The sequence below is a fragment of the Leucopleurus acutus genome (genome assembly GCF_964270905.1).
Source record: "Leucopleurus acutus genome assembly, chromosome: 14".
Classification (NCBI taxonomy): domain Eukaryota; kingdom Metazoa; phylum Chordata; class Mammalia; order Artiodactyla; family Delphinidae; genus Leucopleurus; species Leucopleurus acutus.
Window position 1 is genome coordinate 62,136,307 of NC_139156.1, and position 23,609 is coordinate 62,159,915.

Below are 23,609 nucleotides of genomic sequence, written 5' to 3' on the forward strand. Positions count from 1 at the left end.
ATCTCCTGGCCACCCTCACGGTCAGGTGTGTCCGTGAGTTCCAAAGGGCAGAAAGGAGGTGTGCCACTTCCAGGCCTGGCCTATAAGAACCTTCTACCTGGCCTTCTCTGCAGCCTATCCCCTGCCCCTGGTGGGAGTAGAGGCATCCCTTAAAAGAGACCTTTGGGGGCTTCCCTGGTGGCGCAGTGGTTGAGAGTCCGCCTGCCGATGCAGGGGACACAGGTTTGTGCCCCGGTCCGGGAAGATCCCACATGCCACGGAGCGGCTAGGCCCGTGAGCCATGGCCGCTGAGCCTGCACGTCTGGAGCCTGTGCTCGGCAACGGGAGAGGCCACAACAGTGAGAGTCTGCCTGCGTACCGCAAAAAAAAAAAAAAAAAGATCTCGTTGAATCTTTTCTACAGTGATTCGGGTAGGTGCTAATATTTGCATTAAATAGGTGAAGATGGATTATCTGTCACCAAACTGGCTTGGTCCTACCTCCAGTTTGTAGCTTGCAGCAGTACATTTCTTGACAGATCCGAGTGCTTTCTTCTTCTCCCTGGACTCCCCTCCTGCCCAGTTTACCCAATTTCAGGCAGCCCTCCCATTGCCCTGTCTTTTCACCATCCAACATAACTCAGACCTCACTCTTCAGCTTAAAACCCATCAGTGGCATCCCGTTGCCCTTGGGATCACACGGGCAGTCTTTACCAGGACCTGGAGGCTTGTGCCACCCTGCCACGTTGGGCCACTCTGTCCCCGACCACTTCTGCAATGCCCCTGCTCTCAGCTATTTATCCTGCCTTGGTCTTTGCACACCCAGAGCATACTTGCTTTCTCTCTGCCCAGGGCTAACTTCTCATCCTTGGAGAGAGGCCTTGGCACACTTCTTTTGCCCCCGGTCTTTCTTACTGCAATTAGTGTTACATATGTTTTATTGTTGTTTAGTATTTTTCCCTAGACTATTACCTGGAGGAAAGCAGAAACCATGCCTGCATTGTTCTACATTTTACAACCCCTCACTCCCACCCCTCACGCCCAGCACAATGCCGGGCGTGGAGTAGGTGCTCAACTGGGTTTGTATTTTTGTTTATATGTGTGAAGGCAGGAGGCTGGTGATCCGTCCGAGATCGCACAGCCAGTGCCGGGGCCCGCGCTCTAAAGGCTGGAAAGGCGTCCGGCAAGGGAGCCGGACCGAACTTTGAGCAGAGTCCGAGGGGCCGGGGCAGCGCAGGCGTCCTTGACAGTAGCGGTCGAGTGCTCACGGTTGGGGCGATTGGCTTCCCGGGCCGGCGGCGCGGGCGGGCCGGAGGCTGCAGTTCCCCGGGGCGCCGCCGGGGGCATAGCCGAGGCTGGAGGGCAGACGCGCCGAGGCTGGAGAGCAGACGCGCCGAGTCACGCCGGCAAGGGAGGGGCCTCGGGCCCGGCGGCGACCACGGGAGCTGCTGACAGGAGCGGGAGCCGGAACGGGAGCCGGAACGGCGGGAGGCCGCTGGCAGGTGAGGAGCGCGTCGGGCGAGCTCTGCGGGACCCCCGCGCCTGCAGGGCCCCAAGAAGCCGAAACAGCGTCCGGGGCCGGGGAGGAGAGGGCGGTCGTCTAGGACAGTGGTCCCGAACCTTTTTGGCACGAGGGACCGGTTTTGTGGAAAAAAACTTTTCCACGGACGCCGGGGGCGGGGTGTGGGTGGGAGGGGAACGGTTCAGGCGGTAATGCGAGCGATAGGGGGGATGCAGAGCGGCAGATGAAGCTTTGCTAGCTCGGTCGCCCGCCGCTCACCTCCTGCTGTGCGGCCCGGTTCCTAACAGGCCGAGGGCTGGTATAGGTCCGCGCCCCCAACCCCTGGTCTAGGATGAGGGACTCAGGCCTGCACCAACCCAGGTCCCTCAAAACTCAACGCGGAGCTTTGCTCCCAGTGAGGACGGAGCAAACTCGCCTCCTCCGCGTCCGCTCCCCGCCCCCCGCCCCCCAAATCCCTGCTAAGTCTTCCTAAGTAAGACAAAGCCCCCCGTCACCCCCCCCCCCAAATCCCGGGAGGGCTCCGAGGGTCGCCGCTGGGCGGTGGAAGTTGCTGCGGGGCGGACGGAAGCCCGTGTCACAGGCAGGAGGAAAGCCTCAGTGTCCAGGAGGAAAATGCCCGGTGTTACCCAGTGCCCATAGGCTCCAGGGTGTACTGGGAGCTCCTGCTTCTCCACGGAGCCCCAGCTTCCGCGGGGGCACTAAGGCCAGAGGTGGCCCAACTAACTCTGATGGGGCCGGAGGTTGGGGGGAACCCCAGGACTCCTGATCCACCGGGAGCTGCTTTTAGTGCCTGATGTTGGGCACTTTTCTTTCAACAGCACCCACTAAACACACCCTGCCTTTCCCCTCTGATTAGACTCCCTTTGATCCTTGGTTGTACCATGAGGGTGGGGAGGGGAGAGGTGCTTAGGAGCTGACTGTCCCACCGGAGGACAGGCACAGGGCAGAGGGTCAGACATAGTTTGTGAAGGGGCTTCCAAGTTTGTGAAGGGGCTTCTAGGTGTCCCGGCTCTGCACCTTGTGTTCAAAGGCCAACATGTAAAATATATAAATTATCAAGGAGGCCTGCTTGGCTGTGTGTATGTGCCCCAAGCTTTCAGAGCCCTCCAAGGAAGGCCGTGTGTAACCCTGCATCTGGAAGGTCCATTTCACAGGAGAAGACTGAGGCCCAGCTGGGCGGGGCCTTGCTCGGGACTACCCAGCAGTTAGGGAGGAGCTGGGTAGAGGGGGTGTGCGCCAGGGCCAGCCTGATCTTTGTGTCTGGTGGTGAAAAGAGGAAGCCAGGGTCCAGGCACAGATCATGGGGATGTTAAGGGAACCACAAAGTGACGGGCTCCCAGGAGACTGTACAAGTTGTGCGGCCTAGGCTTCAGCACCGGAGCCTGTATGACACCCGCATGAGCCCGTCTGCCCAGAAGTGCCCTCTCCTGAGGGCGTGAAAGGACAGCCCTCTTCAGACTTTGAGCCTCTTTCAGAAATCGGTCTTTTTGGGTTTTGTTCACCATGTGTTCCCTGGAGGACTGGCATGGAGTGCCCACTCTCAGCCTGGTCCCTGGGGTCCAGTGAGGGAGACTGCCCACCCCTCTGCCTTCGCCGGGTTGGAGAGATATATTCATGGTGCTTCAAGTCACACTGTAGGCCCTCTCATCCAGGACGGCCACTCTGGACACGGCTGTGGAAATCTACCTTGGGGGTAACTGGTGAGCGCTCAAAAGCTGGGTGTTTTATTTGTAATCTCTATGAAACAATTCTGGGACGACATCTTTGCTTTGATCAGAGCCCACATGGGTCTGCTGTGTGTCTTCTGAGGCATAACCTCCCCACAGCTTTGGCCTAAATATAACTTCCTTGTTTTTCAGTAGATTCCTAAAAGCCCTTTGTCTGTATTATTAGAGAAGAATCCCCCTGGGATCAGGCTGGGTGTCCTTGGCAGAGAAAACAGGATTTACTGAGAAAATTTGAGTGTAGACCATACTGTGTGTGTGTTGGGGGAGGGGCAAAGGCAAAATTACTTAGGAGTTGCTGGACAGTTAGGAATTGTTTTCTTGGACCTGCTTTTTTTTTTTTTTTTTTAATTAATTAATTAATTAATTTTTGGCTGCATTGTGTCTTCGTTGCTGTGCACAGGCTTCCTCTAGTTGTGGCAAGTGGGGGCTACTCTTCGCAGCAGTGCGTGGGCTTCTCACTGCGGTGGCTTCTCTTGTTGTGGAGCACAGGCTCTAGGCGCGCGGGCTTCAGTAGTTGTGGCATGCAGGCTCAGTAGTTGTGGCTCGCGGGCTGTAGAGCACAGGCTCAGTACTTGTGGTGCACGGGCTTAGTTGATCCACGGCATGTGGGATCTTCCGGGACCAGGGCTCGAACCTGTGTCCCCTGCATTGGCAGGCGGATTCTTAACCACTGCACCACCAGGAAAGTCCCCTTGGACCTGCTTTTATGCTAACATTCCTGCATCTGGGAAGATTCAGTTAAGATTCTCTGTGCTCATTCTCTTGCCTTGATGGTCAGTAAAATCAGATGGTAGGTTTGCAGTTCCTCAAAAAGTAAAATCTAGAGTTACCATAGGACCCAGCAATTTCACTCCCAGGTATAAACTTAAGAGAATTTTTTGTTCACACAAGAAGTTGTACACAGATATTCATAGCAGCCTTATTCATATCAGCCAAAAGGTGGAAACAACCCAAATGTCCATCAACTGACAAATGGATAAACAAAATGTGGTATCTCCATACAATGGAATATTACTCAGCCATAAAAAGGAATGAAATACTGTTATAAGTTACAGCTTGAATGCATCTTGAAAATATTGCACTAAGTGAAAGAAGCCAGACACAAAAGTTATGGAATAGGCAAATCTATAGCGACAGAAAGATTAGTGGTTGTCAGGGCCTGGAGGGAGGAGGGAATGAGGAGTGAATGCTAATGGATGTGGGGTCTTTTGGGGGAAGGGGTGATGAAAATGTTCTGGTATTAGATTGTGGTGATGATTGCACAACTTTATGAGTGTACTAGAAACCACTGAGTTGTACACTCTGAGATAGTGAATTTTATAATATATGAAAAAATATCTCAATTAAAAACATTAGATTGTAGGAAGCCAGCTCTGTCTTTAAAGCTTTATTATTTCATTTAAAAACATTCAAACAGTACAAAAAAGGGGGAGAAAAGCTCAAAGAAGAAAGTAAAAACATCATCTGGCAACCACTATTAGCATTTTGGTTTAGAGTGCAGATCTGGCCAGACCGTTGAGGATTGAACTGGGGCAAGTTACTGAAATTCTTTCCAAAATGAGGAGGAAACCCCACCTGTTCAACGCAAAGACATTGATAAAAGCGCAGTGGGTGCTCGCTGTTGTCATCATCACTTGTATGTGTGTATATGTAGCTGGGTGCCTGGGTCTGATGGCCCTCAATGGAGATTAGGCTCTACGTGACTTTCTATTATCTGACTTTTTGATGGACAAGGTTTTTTTTTTTTCCCTAAGACTTTATGTTTTTAGAGTAGTCTTAGGTTCACAGCAAAATTGAGTGGAAGGCACAGAAATTTCCCATATGCCTCCTGCCCTGACACGTGCATAGCCTCTTCCATTATCGACATCACTCACCAGAGTGGTGTGTTTGTTACTGAACCTACAATGACATAATCCCCCACAGACCGTAGCTTACATTATGTTTCCCTCTTGGTCTTGTACAGTCTGTGGGTGCGGATGAATTGTGGACAAACTTTTCATGTAGAAAATCTTCCACTGTAAAATTGAATGTCTCCAGAATATTCCATTGTACGGGTGTGTAATAGTGTATCCTCTAATCTCCCGTTGGTGGAGGTTTCCATTGATTGATGGAGTCGCCCACTGATTGAGGCTGTTTGCCCAGCACTGCTGCTACATTAGAACATATAATTCAGCATCATCAGTTGCACGCTTGCTTTTTGAGCACCTGCAGGGTGTGTGGCTAGGAGTGCTGGTCCATGGCTTAAGCCGATGATTTAGGTGTCTGGTGAAGTAGGTCATGGCTGAGCAGAGGGGAGTCTAGCTGTCCTCGGGTCCAGGTGAGAATTGGCATTGGAAGAGCCAAGGGAGAGGCGGGTGTCCAAGAGTGTTGGGCAAGGGAGGCTGCCGGGAAGAAACGGTGGAATGGGCTGGAGCGTCACCAGGCCCCCCGTTCCCCAAGTGGGTGTGTCAGAGGTTAGTGGAGGAGAGAGAACAGATTTCAGAAGAGGCCTCAGTTGGCTTGTGGTATAAAAGCGCCTCCCCTCCCTGGCCCAGCTATGGCAGCCCCTCCTGGGCCTGGGTGTGCCCTCAGGCCCCAGACTCTGCACCGGAACTCTAAAGAGTCAATTCACCTTTACTGAGGGCTGTGCCTAGTTGGGTGAGGCCAGGGTTTGTCCTTTGGGGAAGCCAGTTAATGATCCTGGGGGGCTGAGGGAGCAGGGGTTCAACTCCTTTGGCTAACCCACTGCCCATCAGGCCTGTGCTGGGCTCACTGGGCTTTCTTCCCTGCGAGGGCCCCAGGGCAGCATGTAGGCCCAGACACTGCCCTAGCATGACAGGCCCTCTGTGTGTGCTGTCCCCTGTCCCCTGCCCTCCTGGCTGCCCCACCTTGTTCCCTGAACCCCTCCCACCCCCTCCCTTCCTGCCACTGGACTTCTTGGCCTAAGCTATTCCCTCTGTGAAGAAGGCCCCTGGCCCCAGCTGTTTTTCAGGGCTCCACCTTGAGCTTCCCTGGGTGGTCCATGGTGGACCCCTCTCCCCAACAAGCTGGGTAGCCTCTCTCAGGCCTGTGCCCCGCCAGCTTGGAAGCAGAGCTCTCTGGGTGCTTCTCTGACCTCTTCTCTGGCTGCTGGCCCCAAGGGCAAGCTGGCACAGAGGGGGCCGTGTTGAAGGGGCAGGTGAAATGCACCCCTTTCCATAGCTTGCCTGACTGCCTGCCACATTCCCAGGCCCTGCTCAGCTCCTGGTGTCTGCTCCTGTCCCTGGCTGGTCCCCGGGCCCCTCTTGGGTCCTGGCCTAGGTGGCAGATTCAGCCTGATGAACGTTCACGGGACCAGCTCTGGACCACCTACTGAGGGCCTGGAACAGTGAAGGTGACACTGCCTGCTGGGGGACTGGTTTTGGTCCCAGCCCTAGGATGCACAAGCCTCAATGCACTGGGGACCATTTAGCCAATGAGAAACAAAGTTAAATCCCCTCCAATCTCCTATGCCAGATCTACCCTCCCTTGCCCAGGTTTTCACTTCCCCAGAGGAGAAATTAGACTGTGTGCATTTGAATACCAATGACAACAGTGTCTGGAGGTCCAACCGTAAGCCGCCCCCATAAGTGTGGGAAGATCTGGGGACCATCTTGGGGGTCACCATGTCTTGGAAACCTATTGTGCAAGGACATTTTAGGCTGTCTCCTCCCATTACAGGGGGTAAATGGAGGCCCAGAGAGGGGAGGGGTTGTGCCCCAGACTACATACCTGATGGAGGACAGAGTGGTGACCTTCCAGCTGCCTGCAGTGATGTCCGAGAGGTGGGCTGGAATGTTCTTCCCCATTGAGCTTTTTGACAGCTTGCTGTCTGTCCACTTCCTCCCTCCTTGCCGTGCTCACATGTGAGTGTGAGCCTGGTGCACACTTGGCCCTCCATCCTCTGCAGATACTCTCTTCGATTGCAGATTCCCTTTCCTCGACATCAAGCAGGACCTTGCACCCCCTGCCCCTCTCACTGGAGCCCACGTGATGAGCGCTTCTCCATCCTGTTTCTCACCAGCAGACTTCCCTTTTGGTCCTTAACCAGCACTGTTCCTTCTCCCAGCAGAGATTTCTCCCTGCCCGCTTCCTCCTGGGGGGTGTCACCCACCAGTCGCAGTGTACGTCCTCTGTTCCAGGAATGCTCAGGGGACCACCTGCCCACAGCAGGCCCCTCCTCCCCACTGCACTGTCATGGCCTTAGTCCCATTGCCTCCTGTTTTGCAGGCTGATTGTCATAACTGGCTAAGTGATCTCCTCAGACCTGGGGCTGAAGCTGGTGACGTGTGAGCTGGGTGGAATCTGGTCTCAGTGTTTGCTTAGTGGTGTGCTTAAATAATTTTGTTTAGTTCTTTTAATGTGGCCTGTGCTTACCAGTTCCCCAGAGGTGTACCCACCGTTTCTGGTTACTGTGCACCTGCCCAGCTTCCCACAGCTACATCATCCATCTGGCCCTTTGAGTTTGAAACCCTGCCTTTACAAGGGCTGAGACCATATCTGTCTGTCTGTCTCTCTGACCACAGCATCCATAGCACAGAACATGTCAAAGAGCAGGAGGTCCATTAATTTATACTGTTGAGTGAACAAATATATTTACGAGTGAAAAAGAGTGCAAAAACAGTTGTTTAACGTATGCAAAAACAATAATCATGATTGTAGGTGCACAGAATATCTCTGGAAGGATTCATGTAAACTTGGTAACAGTAGATGCCTTGGAGAAGGGAACTGGGTGGTTGAGCGGATGAGATGGAATTAGGATACTCCTTATTCCTTTGGAATTTAATTCAAATTTTACAAAAAATGGAATTTCATAAAAGATGATTACATACTTTTAAAAGATCAAGTCTTGGCATTTGAGGCCTTTCTTGATATGGACCCACCTCTGCCCACCCAGCCCTCGAGCCCCCTGAATCTGATGTGGTCTCTCCTCCTACCCCAGCAGCACCTGGTCCGAGATGGGGTCCCAGGTCTCGATGGACGTGGGAGCCGTGCATGTGGTGATCGTGGGCGGGGGCTTTGGCGGCATCGCGGCCGCCAGCCAACTGCAGGTGCTGAACATCCCCTTCGTGCTGGTGGACATGAAGGACTCCTTCCACCACAATGTGGCAGCCCTCCGGGCCTCCGTGGAGAGTGGTAATGGTCTCTTCTCTGGGGCTTTCTTTGTGACCGTGGTCTTGTCACCACTGTGGATCACAGGGTGGTTTTCTCCCTTTAGGGCAAGGTGCCTAAATTCCACCATTAGACAAATTCCGGGGAATCTTAAGGTCCCTGGCCTTAAGCAGCTACCATACCAAGGCCCCAGAAGTCAGAGCGAGAGCTTCTCTGAGGACCTGGGGCCCAGACTGGCGCTTTAGGGGGTAGTGGGTACCCAGGGGCTGTTTAACCAAGGGGCCCCTGTTGGCATGCAGCTCTGGAAATGTTCTGAGTTATTCTGGCCTCCTGTGGGCAGCCCAGTTTTACACCGTGACCGCCTCTCTGTCCGTTCCCCAGGGTTTGCCAAAAAGACATTCATTTCCTACTCGGTGACCTTCAAGGAAAACTTCCGGCAGGGCCTGGTGGTTGAGATAGACCTGAAGAATCAGACGGTGCTGCTGGAGGACGGCGAGGTGAACCCAGCGGGGGCTGGCCATCCTCAGCTGGCTTCAGGGGGCCCCTGGGATGTGGCTGCTGGTGGGAGGATACCTGGGCCCGTCTCCTTAGGGGCAAGGGCCCCCCATGCCCTCCTGGTGCCTGGCAGATAGCAGATGCCTCCTGAGCAAAGGCTGGGCCCCAGCAGCCACAGGAGAGCGGTGCAGAGCCTTCCCTGTATGCCGGGCGCTGTTTTCAGCCTCACGTGATCTCCTTTAACGCCCACTGTGACCCTGTGAGGGAGGTGGAGTAGCCTCGGTGCACCCAGAGGTTAAGAGGCTTGCCCAAGACCCCACAGCTGGAGAGACTCAGCCAGGATTTGGACCCAGGCAGCTTTGCCCCAGAGCCCTCAGTCTGAAAGCCAGGGTCCCAGCCCAGGGGCCCCCTCACTGTCTGGAATCCAAGGGTAGGCACCACAATCCCACATCGCCCGGGGGGGCAGAGGTTTTCTTCCCGAAGTTTGTGTCCCTCAGCCCTGGAGTAAGCACGGTGCCTGTTGTATCCTTGTGGGACCAGAGCTCCGCCAGCAAGCTGCCAGCAGCCCACCCGCCATGCTGAGGGTACCCTCCAGCCTGGCCCTCTACTCTAGTCAGAGCTAAGGGGGGACTGTACAAAGGGCTCCAATTCCTGTCCTCAGTGAGTGTGGTTTAGTGTGAATAAATCAATCTTCCTTGAATCAATTTTGAGGCTGTAGAATCTCCAGTTGGCAAGATTACTGAGAACGTCCTTATCCTGTGGCTTTGGGTCCATGCGGGCATCTCAGGCCTCCACGGGGGTAGTGGGGTCTGAGTGGGATACAGACCCTCCAGTCCCCCTTCCATCAGAGCAGCTCTGGGTTTATCAGTTTTATATATTTAGGCTCCAAACAGGATATCCGCTCCCCCCCCCCCCCACTTTGTTTTTGTTGGCCAGGATAAGGGGAAATTTTTTCTAAAATAATGGTAATAATAGGGAGATTCTAAACTAACTCCACACTGGAAGCTGGAATCCTGCTTATTCCCCACGAGCCATTTCCTGTTGCCTGCTCACCTGCCCCGCTGCTGTGGGGAGCTCTCCCCTCCCGTCCTGTTTGATGGTGGGCGGTCCAGCAGGCGGTAAGCTCTGCCTCCTTGGGTATTTCCTGGGTTCTAGCACCATCCCTTGGTCTAACCAGTGATGGTTTTGCTCCCCCGCAGGAGGCCTCTCCCCCTTGGCGCTGCTTGCCTGGTGGAGCCTGGGGGTGGATGCAGGAGCCCAGGTCTGCCCTCACCATTCTTTCCCTTGCCCCTCTCAGGCCCTGTCCTTCACATATCTCATCCTGGCCACGGGTAGCACTGGGCTCTTCCCAGGCAAGTTTAACCAGGTGTCCAGCCAGCAGATGGCCATCCAGGCCTATGAGGACATGGTGACGCAGGTGAGCTGCCTGCTGCCTGGCGGCAGGACAGTGAGGGCAGAGCCGGGGGTGGGGGGCCCTGGGAGAGTGGGACAGCTGTGGGGATGCTGGTGGCTGCAGCAAGGAGCCCCCGGGGCTGCAGTGGCGCTGTAGAGATGGAGAGTTACCAGGAAGAGGCTCCTGGGAGGAGACCTTTGGACCTGCTCATGTAGCGATTGGCTCCTGTTTGCACGGGGCTTGTGTTTATATTATAGAGCGGGCTTGGATCCATGCTGTTGGTCACTTCTCACGGGGATCTGGAGAGGTGGGTGGAATGGGTCTGTCTCCACTGAACAGATGAGGTGTGGGGACCCAGAGAAGGTCCTACAGCTGTGTGACCAAGGCCAGGTCTTTCCCTCTCTGCACAGCTGCTGAGAGGCCTGGGGAACCTCTGGCACAGTCATGAGCAGACGTAAGAGTGGAGGTTAGGAACCTGGCCTGGAACTCAGGCAGATCCGGGTCACCTGCAAGCTGGGCAGGTAGTGAGAGTTGAGTGAGAAATGCAGGGAGACACCCAGCAAGAGCTGGCCCCGAGGCAGCACATTTGGACCCTGAACTTGGAAAAGGTTCTCTACGCTCCTTTGGCCAAGGAACCCACTCCCCAGGCGGACCCTGAGGCAGGGCAGATTTGAGGGCGCACCTTAACATTTCCTCCTCCTCCAGGTCCAGTGCGCACAGTCCATTGTGGTGATCGGAGGAGGCTCTGCGGGAGTGGAGATGGCAGCAGAGATTAAAACAGAATACCCTGAGAAAGAGGTGGGCCAGTGGCCTTGACCTTGAACTCTCGGAGGCGGGCTTCTTTTTTGTCTGACGAACATCAGAATTTGCTCAGGGCCTGGGAGGGGAGCCCCGTTACCATAAAGTGGGAGCGTGTGTTTCCTGTCTCCTGCTCTCTGCACTGGGGGACCCCCTAAACTCCCATTCTGCTGGGAATTTTACCTGGAGAGCCAGGGTGCATCCTAGTTCAGTGAAGGGTTCTGCCCTCTGGGCCAACCCGGAGGACCATGCCCTGGGGGGATACATTATGAAAGGTTAACTCCCACGTCCCCTGCAGTAACGTGGCCTTTGCAATAGAAACGTAGACTTTTGATGACCTCTTTTTGCTAACAACCAGCTTGATCAAAGGCACCCTCATCGGTGTCTTGTCTGGAGCAAGCACAGCCTTTTGGTCTTTAAGGGACAGTAGCCCTTGCCCTAGACAGCACGTAGGGGGACCCCGAAGTGTACACCTCACAGCCCATGCTGGGGAAGGACTGGCCAGCACTGCCTCTTTTTAGTGATAAAGGGATGGAGACCCTGCCGGCATCCTGGAGGGGAAGGAAGCAGGCTGTGAAGGCTCAGCCTGGGGCTCAGTGATGATGGGCAGTTATGGGTCCGTGAGGCAACGGCTTGCCTGCAGCTGATGCCAGATCAGCTTCTGGGAGCCACGTGGAGCCTGTGTCTGGTTCTTTTTCCCTAGGGAAAGGCAGGTTGGTTTTGAAAAGTAAGATAAATATGGGCTAATTTAATTATATGGCTATTCTCTGACAAATTATTGGAAATTATTATGGGTGGTTCATGTAGAAGTTTATTAATTTTGATTTATGGGGTAAGGACTGGTCTGAAGTAGTAAATAACTCAGTATAATTCCCAAATGTTTATAACTAATAGACAAATAAGAGTAACAGTAGCCACCCTTTATTAAAGAGTCACTGTGTGCTGAGTTACGTACTTTACACTTACTTTCTCGTTTCATCATTACAATATTCCTGAGTAGGACTGTGATCCATCTTACTGGGTCTTCAGGAGGTGACTGAGTGGGTATCTGAGATGGGATTTCAACCCAGGCAGTCTGATTTCACAGCTCAAGCTTGGAACATCACTGCGGGCTCCCTCGCACTTCACTGCTGACCCAGACAGCAAGTAGACGTGCCTGGAAGCACCAGTTTTAGAACCAGCCTTAATGTAAATGTCAGCCTGATTTACAGTTAGAATGTCGATGGCTTATATATAGACTGTATAAGTGCCCAAGGATGCTTGAAAATAATTTTCCACGTGGTCCTCGGTGAGGTGTGTGTTGTGAAGCATTGGCACGTCGGAAAAAATCCTACCCTGGGAGATGTGGGCTCCAGCCCAGCTCACCATTAACTGGTTCTAGCATTGGGCAGAGTACTTCTCTGGGCCCTCCGTTTCCTCACCTGTAAACTGGAAGTCGGGGAGGAGGTGGGAGAGACAGGCTGATGTGTTTTCAAGCCTCTTTGTGTGAGCAGGAGACTCAGTGGCTCCCTCTCTGCCCTGTGGTTGTTTGTCCCCAGGTCACTCTCATTCACTCCCGAATGGCCCTCGCAGACAAGGAGCTCCTGCCCTGTGTCCGGCAGGAAGTGAAGGAGATCCTGCTCCGGCAAGGCGTGCAGCTGCTGCTGAGTATGTGTCAGGCCCCTCCTGCCCTGCCCCTCTCCCTGGCCTGGTGAGACTTGGCTGCGGCTTGGTCCCTGCTCACAGCCTGAGCGTGGCCACGCTCAACCCCAGGCTCTCTGTGTCCTGAGGTGGGGCTGCAGAGCCTGTTTAGCCTTGTCGTCCGGCTGGAGGTGTGTCCGTCCCCAGGCAGGGCAGAGGCCCCGGTACTTATGGGATTTTTCTGTCATGAAGGCAGCACTGTCCTGGCTGTTGCTTTGGATACAGTACAGGTGGTATCCATTTGTTGAATGGTTTAAAAAGTCATATAAAAGGGACTTCCCTGGCGGTCCAGTGCTTAAGACTCTGTGCTTCCAACGCAGGGGGCGCGAGTTCGATTCCTGATCAGGGAACTGAGATTCTACATGCTGTAGAATCATATAAAAGATTTGACCTGAATTATGATATCTCTTTAGTGGAGAGAATAGGTGTTTTGGGTTTGTATTTTGAGGCTGGTGGAGAGCGTGGCTTCTGTCCAGAGCAGAAGGGAAGAGACCTACCCAGCATGTTAGAGTGGGGCTCTCTCCCGGGGGTGTGACCCCCGCCCCCCAGTTCATGGGCCCGACACTCTCACCTTTTGCAGGGCGGGCGAAGTATCTGCTCTCTGAGAGCCCTCCTGGCTCCTGGGCTCTGCAGAAGTGGCTGTGCAGCCCTCTGCCCGCCTGCTTCCAGGCAGTGAGGAGAGCGGGCCGGCCCTGGACTTCCCTTGCTTACCCCTGTCAGTGGTGAGCCCAGAGGGCTCATCTTTCCTGGTTAGGAGTGGACATTCAGGGAGGCGTGGTTGAGGTCTTCCTCAAATAGCTTTTCCCAGAACCTCTTGGGAAACTCAGCCTCACTTCCCCAAATTGCTTCTTGGAACTTGCTTTCCATTGGATCCCTTGGGGCCAAATGTCCAGATTGTGCTTCTTGGGGTGGCAGAGCAGACCGGTCTCCAGCCCCCAGGCCAGCCCTGGCTTGGGCCCCCGCCTCGGTGGCGTGCCTGCCCTCTGCCAGCCTCCTGGTCACGGGCCTCCCCTGACAGGTGAGCGGGTGAGCAACCTGGAGGCGCTGCCTCTCAACAAGCATCGCGAGCACATCACGGTGCAGACGGACAAAGGCACGGAGGTGGCCGCCAACCTGGTGATCGCCTGCAGCGGTATCAAGGTCAACAGTTCGGCCTACCGCAGCGCGTTTGGTAAGTGGGAGGCCGGGCCGTGACCCCCTCCCCAGGCTGCCTCCTCCCCCTCCAGCCCCCGAGAAGGCCCTGCAGGCCTCTCCCCCGAGGAACTGGCACTCCACCCTCCCACCCCCAGCCCCAGTCTCAACAGCTCATTTGGTCTCTTCAGACTTTAAATTTAGGTTCAGGGCCACTCTTGCTGGGCTTTCCTCAGCTGTGTTGATGGTGATTGAGGCCAGGGTGGCCAAAGTGACCAGAATCTTCCAAAATCGGAGCCCACCCCCTAGTGGTGAGAGATGGGAACAGGTTTCAGAAGGAAGAAAAAGATCTATTTTTCTGTTACTTTCCTTGGAACACCAGTGCAGAGGAAATTCCAGGGTCAGGCCTTTCTCTGTTCACAGGTGTGCTGCTCTCCCCAAACCCTGACCCAGACGTTTGCCACTTGAGCTTGGAAACAATCATGGGGAGAGGGCGGTAATGAGGCCTCCGTGCGTAAAGCTGAATATTAACCTATTGCGCTAACTGGAGGTTGGGGGAGCTGGACCCATGGCTCCATCTGTGAGCTGGAGGCTCAGTGGCTCCTTCTCAGGCCCCGAGGTGGCCATGTCCCCAGGTCCCCATCATTTACTCCCAGATACCTTTCCTGGACAAGAAGCTCCTGCTGTGTGTCTGGCAGGAAAGAATTATCCAATCCCAGAAGGAAGCTAGTCCAGGCCATGTGTGGGGCTGGGATCGAGGACTTATAATATACAGAGATCCCAGGACTTAACACCTAATGGTCCTAATGGTATGTTTTCAAAGGTAAATTCTTTTAAGTCCCTTAAAAAGAAAAGTTTATCATCTATTAAAGCCCTGCATTTATTTAAAAAAATCTGATCCACATTCAGAAGGAAATCCAAGACTGGGCTAGGGTGTAACTTAATCATCGTAAGTGAGTCACTGTCAATCGTGGTAACTTACAAAGAGTCACGTGCGTTATATGAAATGACACTTGCTGGTCTTTCTGACCAGTTTCCACCCCAAAATAGTAACCTCGCCTTTGCAGGAAGAGTTCTGAGGGGGGGACTTCAGGCAGAAGTAAACCAGACAGGAGGTTTGCCTCTTGAGGATGTGCCTTTGGAGGGTAGCTGGACCGGCACCACAGCCCATCCTCACTGTGTTCCGGTGGCCACTTCTTGAGGCAGCTCAGGATCTTGGTTTCGGGCTGGTTTTCTCGCAGGCGATCAGCTGGCCAGCGACGGCGCTCTGAGAGTGAACGAGTACCTCCAGGTGGAGGGCTACAGCCACATCTACGCCATCGGTGACTGCGCCGATGTGAGGGAGCCCAAGATGGCCTATCACGCCAGCCTCCACGCCAGTGTCGCCGTGGCCAACATCGTCAACTCCATGAAACAGAGGCCCCTCAAAGCCTACAAGCCAGGTCAGGAAGCTCCCCATGCGGCACAGTTTTAAGAGAGTCGGGGTTAGAAACGGTGAAGCCTTTGTGGGCTTTACGATGCCTGACCGCTAGAACACACTCTCAAAGCTGGGGACAGAAACCTCGCCCAGAGCTCTAGGAAAGTATGTCAGGGACTTGCGCACGTTCCTGAAGGCCTTACGCATTTCCCTGCCCTGACACTGAAGGCCCCGGGAAGGGTCTGTGCCCTGGGAGTTGCAGGCCCATGGATGGTGAGCAGGATTCTAGATTGGCGCACGACTCTGCTTCACAGGTTCGCTGACGTTCCTCCTGGCCATGGGGAGAAATGACGGCGTGGGCCAGATCAGTGGCTTCTACGTGGGGCGGCTCATGGTTCGGCTGGCCAAGAGCCGGGACCTGTTGGTCTCCACGAGCTGGAAAACCATGCGGCAGTCTCCACCCTGATGGGGAGGCTGGGCGGGAGATAGGTACTGTCACCGCCCGGCAATCAGATTTCTTGACAAATGGTACCCGCTTGACAAATGCCAAAGGGCAAAAGCTCTTTTCCTGGAGTAAGATGTCAGTGATGTACTGACCAGAAACACAACTTAGACAAAACCAAAAACTGGGAGAGAGAGAGAGGGATATTGGTGTTAAAAGAAAAAGACACCCTTAAAGGAGTCTTTCTGTTTCAAAGGTCTGCTGGCTGAATGGTTCACTTGGTCCTGGGGAGGGCACAGCCCACCTTCTCTACCCCAGCCTCCTCTTGGGTGTGTGTGTGTGTGTGTGTGTGTGTGTGCGTGTGTGTGCGTGTGTGTGCGTGTGTGTGTGCGCGCGTGCGCGTGCGCGTGTGCACATGGTGTGTGGCATTCAGAGCTCTCAGAGTATGGGTGAGAGCTCAGTATCCTGGTGGCAGGAAGAGTCTCCCTGTCTGTAAGGGCAGGAAGGAGGGCCTGCACAAGGAGACCAGCTAAGGAAGGGGGACTGGGGTGGAGAGATGGCCTACATCCCAACCTCTCCCATCACATTAGGAGGTGGGGAAGCCTATAACATCCTGCAACACTCAGGTTGTTAATAGGAGCTTAATTTTAAACTGTTAGTCCCTACCGTCTTTAATCTTCATGAATCTTTCTATATTTCTATTTTTAGATCCTGATTATATACCATAGGTTGTATTTAAGAAGCGTTAGATAAAATTTCCCTCCTGGTGAGTCCATCCTAATGGAGAGTGAGTTTTTTTACAAAGCTAACGGGTTAAGACAGAAACCTGGCCTGCCAGCTGCTGGGGGTGTTTAAAGAAAGACAGCCAAGCTAGCGTGACCGTCAGGTGGGTCGCCATCCTGCTAACATTCAGGGAGCAGAGGAGGTTTCAGTAGGTGAACCCCTGCATGCTTCCAGGCTACTGTCTTAGGCAAATTTGTAAGTGACAAAACTCCAGCCAATGCTGGGGCAGGGGTACCCTGTGGGAACCTTTGTAGTTCTGTGCTTCTTGTTTCTTGGTCAGCCCCAATGTCACTTATCTGGAGCTGTAGCCATGTGGCAATAATGCCTGCCACCAATTATGTTAAGGTATAAAAATGACTCCTCTGTTTGGGAGAGGACTTCTAATCAGGATAAACCTATTTTGGACCACATGGGCAAGATCTCTAAGGCAGAAGTTGTTGATGAGTTCATCTGAATAAATTCAGGCCCTGACCCAGCCCACCCTACCCCTCCCTGCCCACTTTTTTTTTTTTTTTTGCTGTATGCGGGCCTCTCACTGTTGTGGCCTCTCTCGTTGCGGAGCACAGGCTCCGGATGCGCAGGCTCAGCGGCCATGGCTCACGGGCCCAGCCGCTCCGCGGCATGTGGGATCTTCCCAGACCGGGGCACGAACCCATGTCCCCTGCATCAGCAGGCAGACTCTCAACCACTGCGCCACCAGGGAAGCCCCCTGCCCACTTTTAATGGTAACCTCTGGGTACTTGGCCAGAATTCTTAGGATACCACCCTCACGAGGGTTCTTGGTCTGTCCTGTCTGGGCTGTGGCCCAGGTCTGTTCCATTTTGTTGCCCAGGCCTAAGTGAGACTGTGCCTTTGTCCCAAAGGATGGCCACCCCAGGGAGGCTTCACCCAGTCCTCCATTCCCGTGGACCACAGCCAACCAGGCTCCCCTTCTGGAAGTGGGACCTGTTGCCTGAGAAACACAAGCCATTCCGTGCCGTCTGACCTGGGGCCTAGCATGGTGGGAGTCTCAGCTCCATAGTGATAGGCCTGGTTCTATTTATAACATTCTTAAGTTTCCACCCATAGGGACACAGTTCTCCAGACTGAGCAAGATGTTACAATAAAAGAGTATGTTGTAAGAAAGACACTGGATCTTTTATTTTTTTTCCTTTCATTTTCTTTTTCTTTAAAAAAAACAAAACAAAACAAAAGCCTGAAGCAAAATCTTTCTAGGAGTAGTTACAGATATTATAGGGGTAAGGGTAGGGGCACTAAAACAGAAAGAAAAGCACCAGTAAGATGCCTTTCTAATTTTCTTCTCTCCATCACTGAATACAGACAGCCAACAAAGCCCAAGTCACTTCTTTGCCCTCTTCCCTTGCAAAAAAGGAGAAACAGAAGATTTTAAGAATTTTGAAAGGATTTTGTGTATGTGAGTGTGTAAAAGTCAATGCTATAAATCTAAAACGAAGTCTGTTTTTTTAAAAAAGTTCTAAAACAACAGGAAGAAAACACATGGAAAGAAACCCCTGGTGGAGACCTGGTTAATTACAGACTGAGGCTCTTTTTAACGAGAATATAAAATGCAGAGGGCTCTTCCGGTGGGCAGGACCTGCTCCTGCAGCCTCTGCCACCCACTTCCCTTTCAGCTGCCCTCCGCTCCCCTGCCGTCACCCTTCCTCTCTCCTTTTAAAAGATAAAACCCAGCTCCTGTGACTTTGATCCTCCTGATTCCGGATGGTGAGCGTGGTGGCCACCAGTGGGCACGGGGCGGCTACTTCGCATCAAGCTTGGCCATCTCCTGCACATAGATGCCGATGCTCTCGCTGTCGAAGAGCAGGAAGTAGACGTTCTTCAGTGAGGATGCGCTCGAGTCGTCGAAGTGGGCCGAGATGGCTTTGAGGGTCACCTGGGCTGCCGTCTGTTTGGGGAAGCAGTTTCTGTGCCAAAGGAAGAGAAGAGCTGACGTCACTTTGGTCCTGGGACCCATGGAGTAACTCTGCCCTCAGCCCGGGGTAGGGGCAATGTGGTTCCTTCTCATCTTGGCACCAGGTCCTTGTTCCTATCACTCGGGGTCTCACCGTGTGCAGGCTGGTCCACGCGTGATCCCCTTTCACCTCAGAAGAGGGACAGCCCAGAAGGGGGACAGACAGGGCACACTGTCCCCACTTCACATATGCCACACTGGCTCAGAGTGGCACAATGGTTTTAGGGCTGGCTGGTGAGCGGTGGCCTGTGTTTGAATCTATGTGGCCTGACTCAAGTCCAGCTGAGCTTTAAAAACTACCAACTCAGCTAACACAACATTGTTAATCAACTATACTCCAATATAAAATAAAAGTTAAAAACAAACAAACAAAAAACCCCTACCAACTCAGCATTTTAAAAAGCCAATATAGGGCTTCCCTGGTTGCGCAGTGGTTGAGAGTCCACCTGCCTATGCAGGGGACACGGGTTTGTGCCCCGGTCTGGGAAGATCCCACATGCCGCGGAGCGGCTGGGCCCGTGAGCCATGGCCGCTGAGCCTGCGCGTCCGGAGCCTGTGCTCCGCAATGGGAGAGGCCACAGCAGTGAGAGGCCCGCGTACCGCAAAAGGGAAGGAAAAAGAAAAAGAAGCCAATATAGGGAATTCGCTGGCGTTCCAGTGGTTAGGACTGCATACTTTCACTGCCGAGGGCGTGGGTTCAATCCCTGGTCAGGGAACTAAGATCCCATAAGCCTCGCAGCACGGCAAAAAAAAAAAAGGCAATATAGGCTTTATTAGTTCCCTCAAAACTGGTTTACATGCTGAACAGATTGTTTATTAAAGGGCAATAATGTATGCTCAAAAGTACATCTTCATTAATTCCTGTTTCATGCATTTCGTGTTCCTCTCGCTAACCTGTGTGGACGTGCCAATGTAATTTGAGCAGTGACAATTCTGGGCAGGGCCCCCAAAGCCCCAGGATGCCATGGTGGAGCTGTGCGCCAGGGACACAGCCATTGTGACACCCCTGGTCATTTGGGGTCAGCCACCAAGACCCTTGGGCGGGTCCGGGATTGGCCCGCCTAAAAAGAATTCTTCTCACTCGGCTGCCCCGTCCCAAGCCCAGAACATCTCGGCACGTGGGCCCAGCTATGCAAAGAATTCAACCCGCAGTGCCTCCAGGCCAGGCTGTGGAGACCCAGCGCTGCCTGCTCAGGTTGAGATAGGATTACGGCAGGAAGCTAGGCCTCATTCCTTCCTTCTTCGCCTTCCTGTGACTCGGCTGTAACAGAATGTCTTCAGAGTGTAAATCATATCTGCGCTACAGAGGGGCTTCTCAGGAGAAAGGGTGTTCAAAATTAAAGCAATAACTCACACTGGCTGTGAGCGTGAGGGGCGAGGCCCTGCTACACATGAGGGCAGACAGCCTCATTATTTACCTGAAATACTGCTCCCATGCCCAGTCGGGGTCTGTGGCAATTAGAGCAATCATTTCTCCAACCCCTAAAAGCAAGCCCTTGCAGAGAGCCTTTCACTTCTCCAGCCTCAGCCTCGAGGCTCTCCCAGCCCCAGAGCAGCACCGGAATCCCCTGGAGATTCTGCGATTGGCATCCTAACCCCGTGGGCTCTCCGCTGCTGGTCTGTGGACCACACTTGGAGGAGCAAGTGCCTTTGAGCCTGGTGTTTCGGATCCAGTGCTCTAGACTGGGATAGCTGGCAGGAACGTGGCTCTCAGAAGAGAACTCTGCCTCCTGCTCCTCCCAGAATGGGCTTTCTCCCTGCATTTTTTTTTTTTTTTTTTTTGGCAGTACGCGGGCCCCTCACTGTTGTGGCCTCTCCTGTTGCGGAGCACAGGCTCCGGACGCGCAGGCTCAGCGGCCGTGGCTCACGGGCCCAGCCGCTCCGCGGCATGTGGGATCTTCCCGGACCGGGGCACGAACCCGTGTCTCCTGCATCGGCAGGCGGACTCTCAACCACTGCGCCACCAGGGAAGCCCTCTCTCTGCATTTTGAAGGATGGAAACTGCGTCTCTTGCTCTATCGCCTGGTCAACGTGCTTGGCTGTGCTGGCAGCCCTTGGTCACGTCCTCTGGGATGGCCAGACTGGATGTGACCAAGTCGGGGAGCAGCTGGTCCCCAGCGAGAAGGCTGGACAAGTGGACCCAGCACCCTTGCCACCCCCCTGGAGGAGAACATCTTACCTGCCGCTGGGGAAGGGCGGGAACGCCACCGACTTCAGCTTCTTGTCCTCTGCTGCCGACAGGCAGTTTTTGATGGTCTCTTCGAGCTGTTCTTCACACTTGTCGGAGCCCCACTGAGGGATGTGACAGTGGATGACGAATTTGGCTGCAAGTCCGCTGGACTGGCTGACGGCGGCTGGGACACGACAGAGAAATGCCGCAGGTTATTTTCTACGTCTTCACCTTAAGCCAGGGGGTTAGGCTCAATCGCCTGTGTCCCTCTTAGGAGAGTAGGAGCCGTATCAGAATTGCTTTTGACAGTTGGCACAAGCTTTGGGTAAACACACTGAAAGCTGATGTGACAGCATGTCACACACTCTCACATGGTCTGCCTCCTGGTTAGGTGACTCCTAATCAAAGGTACACAGTGGAATCGTCTCTGATCCCTGGAAATTGTGAATGTTTCCTTACATGGCAAAAGGGTCTTTGCTGGTGTGATTAAGTGAAGGATTGTGAGATGAGAAGTTTACCCTGGACTCTCCAGTTGAGCCCTAAGTGTAATCACACAGGTTCTAATAAGAGGGAGGCAGGGAAGTCAAAGGTAGGAGAAGGCGCTGTGATGAAGGAACAGGAGTTGGAGTGATGCATCCAGGAGCCAAGGAATGCAGGAGCCTAGAAGCCGGAACAGGCAAGGGACGGCTGCTCTAAGAAGGAACCAGCCCTGCCAGCACCTCGATTTTGGCTTCTTAAGACTCATTGTGGGGAATTCCCTAGCGGTCCAGTGGTTAGGACTGTGCCGAGGGCGTGGGTTCAATCCCTGGTTGGGGAACTAAGGTCCTGCAAGCTGCGCAGCATGGCCAAAACAAACAGACAAGAAAACTGCCTCAAAAAATAAAGGTTATAAAAAAAAAAAGACTCATTGTGGACTTCTGACTCCAGAACGCTAACACAGTACACTTGTGTTGTTTGTTGCTACCAAGTTTGTGCTAATTTGTTAGAGCAGCGATTGGAAACCAATGCAACGGCTTTTTAAAAATGGACAAGCCCTCCCTTCTTGCCCCGCCTGAGATCCTGACTTGGTAGGTCTGATGCAGGCCTTGCGCTTGGTGATTTGAGGACCCTCCATAAATTTAGAACCGATCTACTGGGTTGTACGCATCCTCAGACAGGGACTGCCCTTTCGATCATCTCTACATACCTGAGGAGCCTACAGGGAGCAAGTGTTCACAGCGGGTTGTGAAATTGGATTATGCCTGCCTTGTCTCATAATTTCAGTTCATACTCCCTACTTTTATTTTTCACCCCACCCCCAAACCTGTTTCCCATCAGTGACAGAGCTGATAACGAGGAACACCCGGGAAGTCCCTGTGGCCGTTGATCCCTGGAGAAGGGGCTGGGCCTGATCCACTGGCCACTCTGACCCCACATGCTGCTTGCCCCTAAGCTGCCCACCTTGTGGAGCTGGGGCTCTGTGCCACTCAAGGAGCCGGGTGTAGCAAAGGTCCCCAACCCTCCCGCAGTGGCCAGGCTCTGGGAGCCTGGGGGAGTTCAGGCAGGCTGTGGCCGCTACGGGCTGTGTTTGTAACAAATGTATGTGTGTCTGTTTTAGGGCAGTGTGTGGGGTTGGTTTGAAAGACTTATTTGAAATATATGATGCCCGCCCAGCATGTGAGCCGTGTTTCCTAGTGACGCCCACAGTGCTGGAGAAGCTGTGACTGCACATGCCAGGGCTGGTGGAGACAGATGCAAGGGGCGTCCCCCGCCTGTCAGCTACGGCTGTGAACGCCTCGCCTTCCCAGTGCCCAGCTGGCGCCAACCATCTGATTAGTGAATGAGTGAGTGAAGGAATCAGTCAATATAAATACTGAGGAGGCAGTGGGCATGACTGGTTGACTCTATGACCTTGTACATTTGCACACCAGAAACGGAACGTCCCTGTCGGCCTTGTAGTCCAAGGGAACCCAGTACCCTGGGGATGGGCCCTTCCTGCTTGGGGCAAATTCCCTGAGGCCCTTACTGCTCTCATGTGCTGGAGAGATTCCAGCTCTTTACACACCGGGTAATGATCATGTTACCAGCTTAATGGTATTCTTTTTTTTTTTTTTTTTAATATTTATTTGTTTATTTGGCTGTGCCGGGTCTTAGTTGTGGCACGTGGGATCTAGTTCCCTGACCAGGGATCGAACCCGGACCCCATGCATTGGGAGTGTGGAGTCCTACCTACTGGACCACCAGGGAAGCCCTTGAATGGTATTCTTTTTAATGTTAAAGTCAGTTTATTTTTTTTTAATAAATTTATTTATTTTATTTTTGGCTGCATTGGGTCTTCGTTGCTGCGCGTGGGCTTTCTCTAGTTGCGGTGAGCAGGGGCTACTCTTCCTTGCCGTGCGCAGGCTTCTCATTGAAGTGGCTTCTCTTGTTGCAGAGCACGGGCTCTAGGCGCACGGGCTTCAGGAGTTGTGGCATGCGGGCTCAGTAGCTATGGCTCACGGGCTCTAGAGGGCAGGCTCAGTAGTTGTGGTGCATGGGCTTAGTTGCTTCGTGGCATGTGGGATCTTCCTGGACCAGGGCTTGAACCCGTGTCCCCTGTATTGGCAGGCAGATTCTTAACCACTGCGCCACCAGGGAAGCCCTAAAGTCATTTTAAATAAGAGGAATATACCATTAACGGCAATGTTAAGTCAAACATTTAATCAGGAAAAAAATGGCACGCCTTCTCATCCTTCTGACGCCTGCTATTTACACTAGATTTTGAAGGTAGTCCATGGTAGCACATCAGCCTAAAACAAAGTATTTCCATGGCAACTGGAAATGGAAACCTTGGCTTGTAGTTGTAAGAATTTATAGTGTTCTTTACAGGTGCCAAGGTCAAGGTCAAGTGATCTCGGGGCTTGGGACACTGATATTTGGTAGAAGCATCTGCTAATACTCTTTATGTGATGTGATGTCACCTGGTGAGGACCATGCTCTGAGGATGGCAGTGCAGCTGCAAAGGGCCTCCAGAACCT

At 53.4% G+C, this 23,609-nt stretch overlaps 2 protein-coding genes across 3 annotated transcripts in view; one reads left to right on the forward strand and one right to left on the reverse strand.

Annotated features, from left to right (window-relative positions):
• Window positions 1–1,366: 1,366 nt before the first annotated feature.
• On the forward strand, window positions 1,367–17,472 carry AIFM2 (AIF family member 2). 2 transcript variants are annotated; one of them, XM_082855046.1, is made up of 9 exons: window positions 1,367–1,479; window positions 8,169–8,359; window positions 8,717–8,832; window positions 10,128–10,247; window positions 10,929–11,021; window positions 12,560–12,668; window positions 13,720–13,872; window positions 15,074–15,274; window positions 15,564–17,472. In XM_082855046.1, exons 2-9 carry the CDS (start codon window positions 8,182–8,184, stop codon window positions 15,713–15,715), a joined length of 1,122 nt encoding a protein of 373 aa, XP_082711172.1. In that variant the 5' UTR covers window positions 1,367–1,479; window positions 8,169–8,181; the 3' UTR covers window positions 15,716–17,472. The 2 variants fall into 2 exon arrangements, with proteins under 2 accessions (XP_082711172.1, XP_082711171.1); XM_082855045.1 differs by having other exon boundaries at window positions 1,369–1,479; window positions 8,166–8,359.
• A 19-nt stretch (window positions 17,473–17,491) lies between these two features.
• MACROH2A2 (macroH2A.2 histone) overlaps window positions 17,492–23,609 on the reverse strand; it is a gene marked incomplete at its 5' end in the record, with an annotated part of 34,456 nt that continues 28,338 nt past the window's right edge. Inside the window, 2 exons of the mRNA XM_082855047.1 lie at window positions 17,492–18,396; window positions 20,623–20,797. Of these exons, the coding sequence (XP_082711173.1) occupies window positions 18,231–18,396; window positions 20,623–20,797 (341 nt within the window). The 3' untranslated portion in view covers window positions 17,492–18,230. The remainder of the gene's footprint in view (window positions 18,397–20,622; window positions 20,798–23,609) is intronic.

What these genes read in the sequence shown, in the direction of transcription:
- AIFM2 (XM_082855046.1), top strand. Translation starts at nt 8,182, where the DNA reads ATGGGGTCCCAGGTCTCGATGGACGTGGGAGCCGTGCATGTGGTGATC. An exon ending in ATGAGGACATGGTGACGCAG is followed by an intron (nt 10,248 to 10,928) that starts GTGAGCTGCCTG and finishes CTCCTCCTCCAG; the next exon opens with GTCCAGTGCGCACAGTCCAT. An exon ending in CAGAATACCCTGAGAAAGAG is followed by an intron (nt 11,022 to 12,559) that starts GTGGGCCAGTGG and finishes GTTTGTCCCCAG; the next exon opens with GTCACTCTCATTCACTCCCG.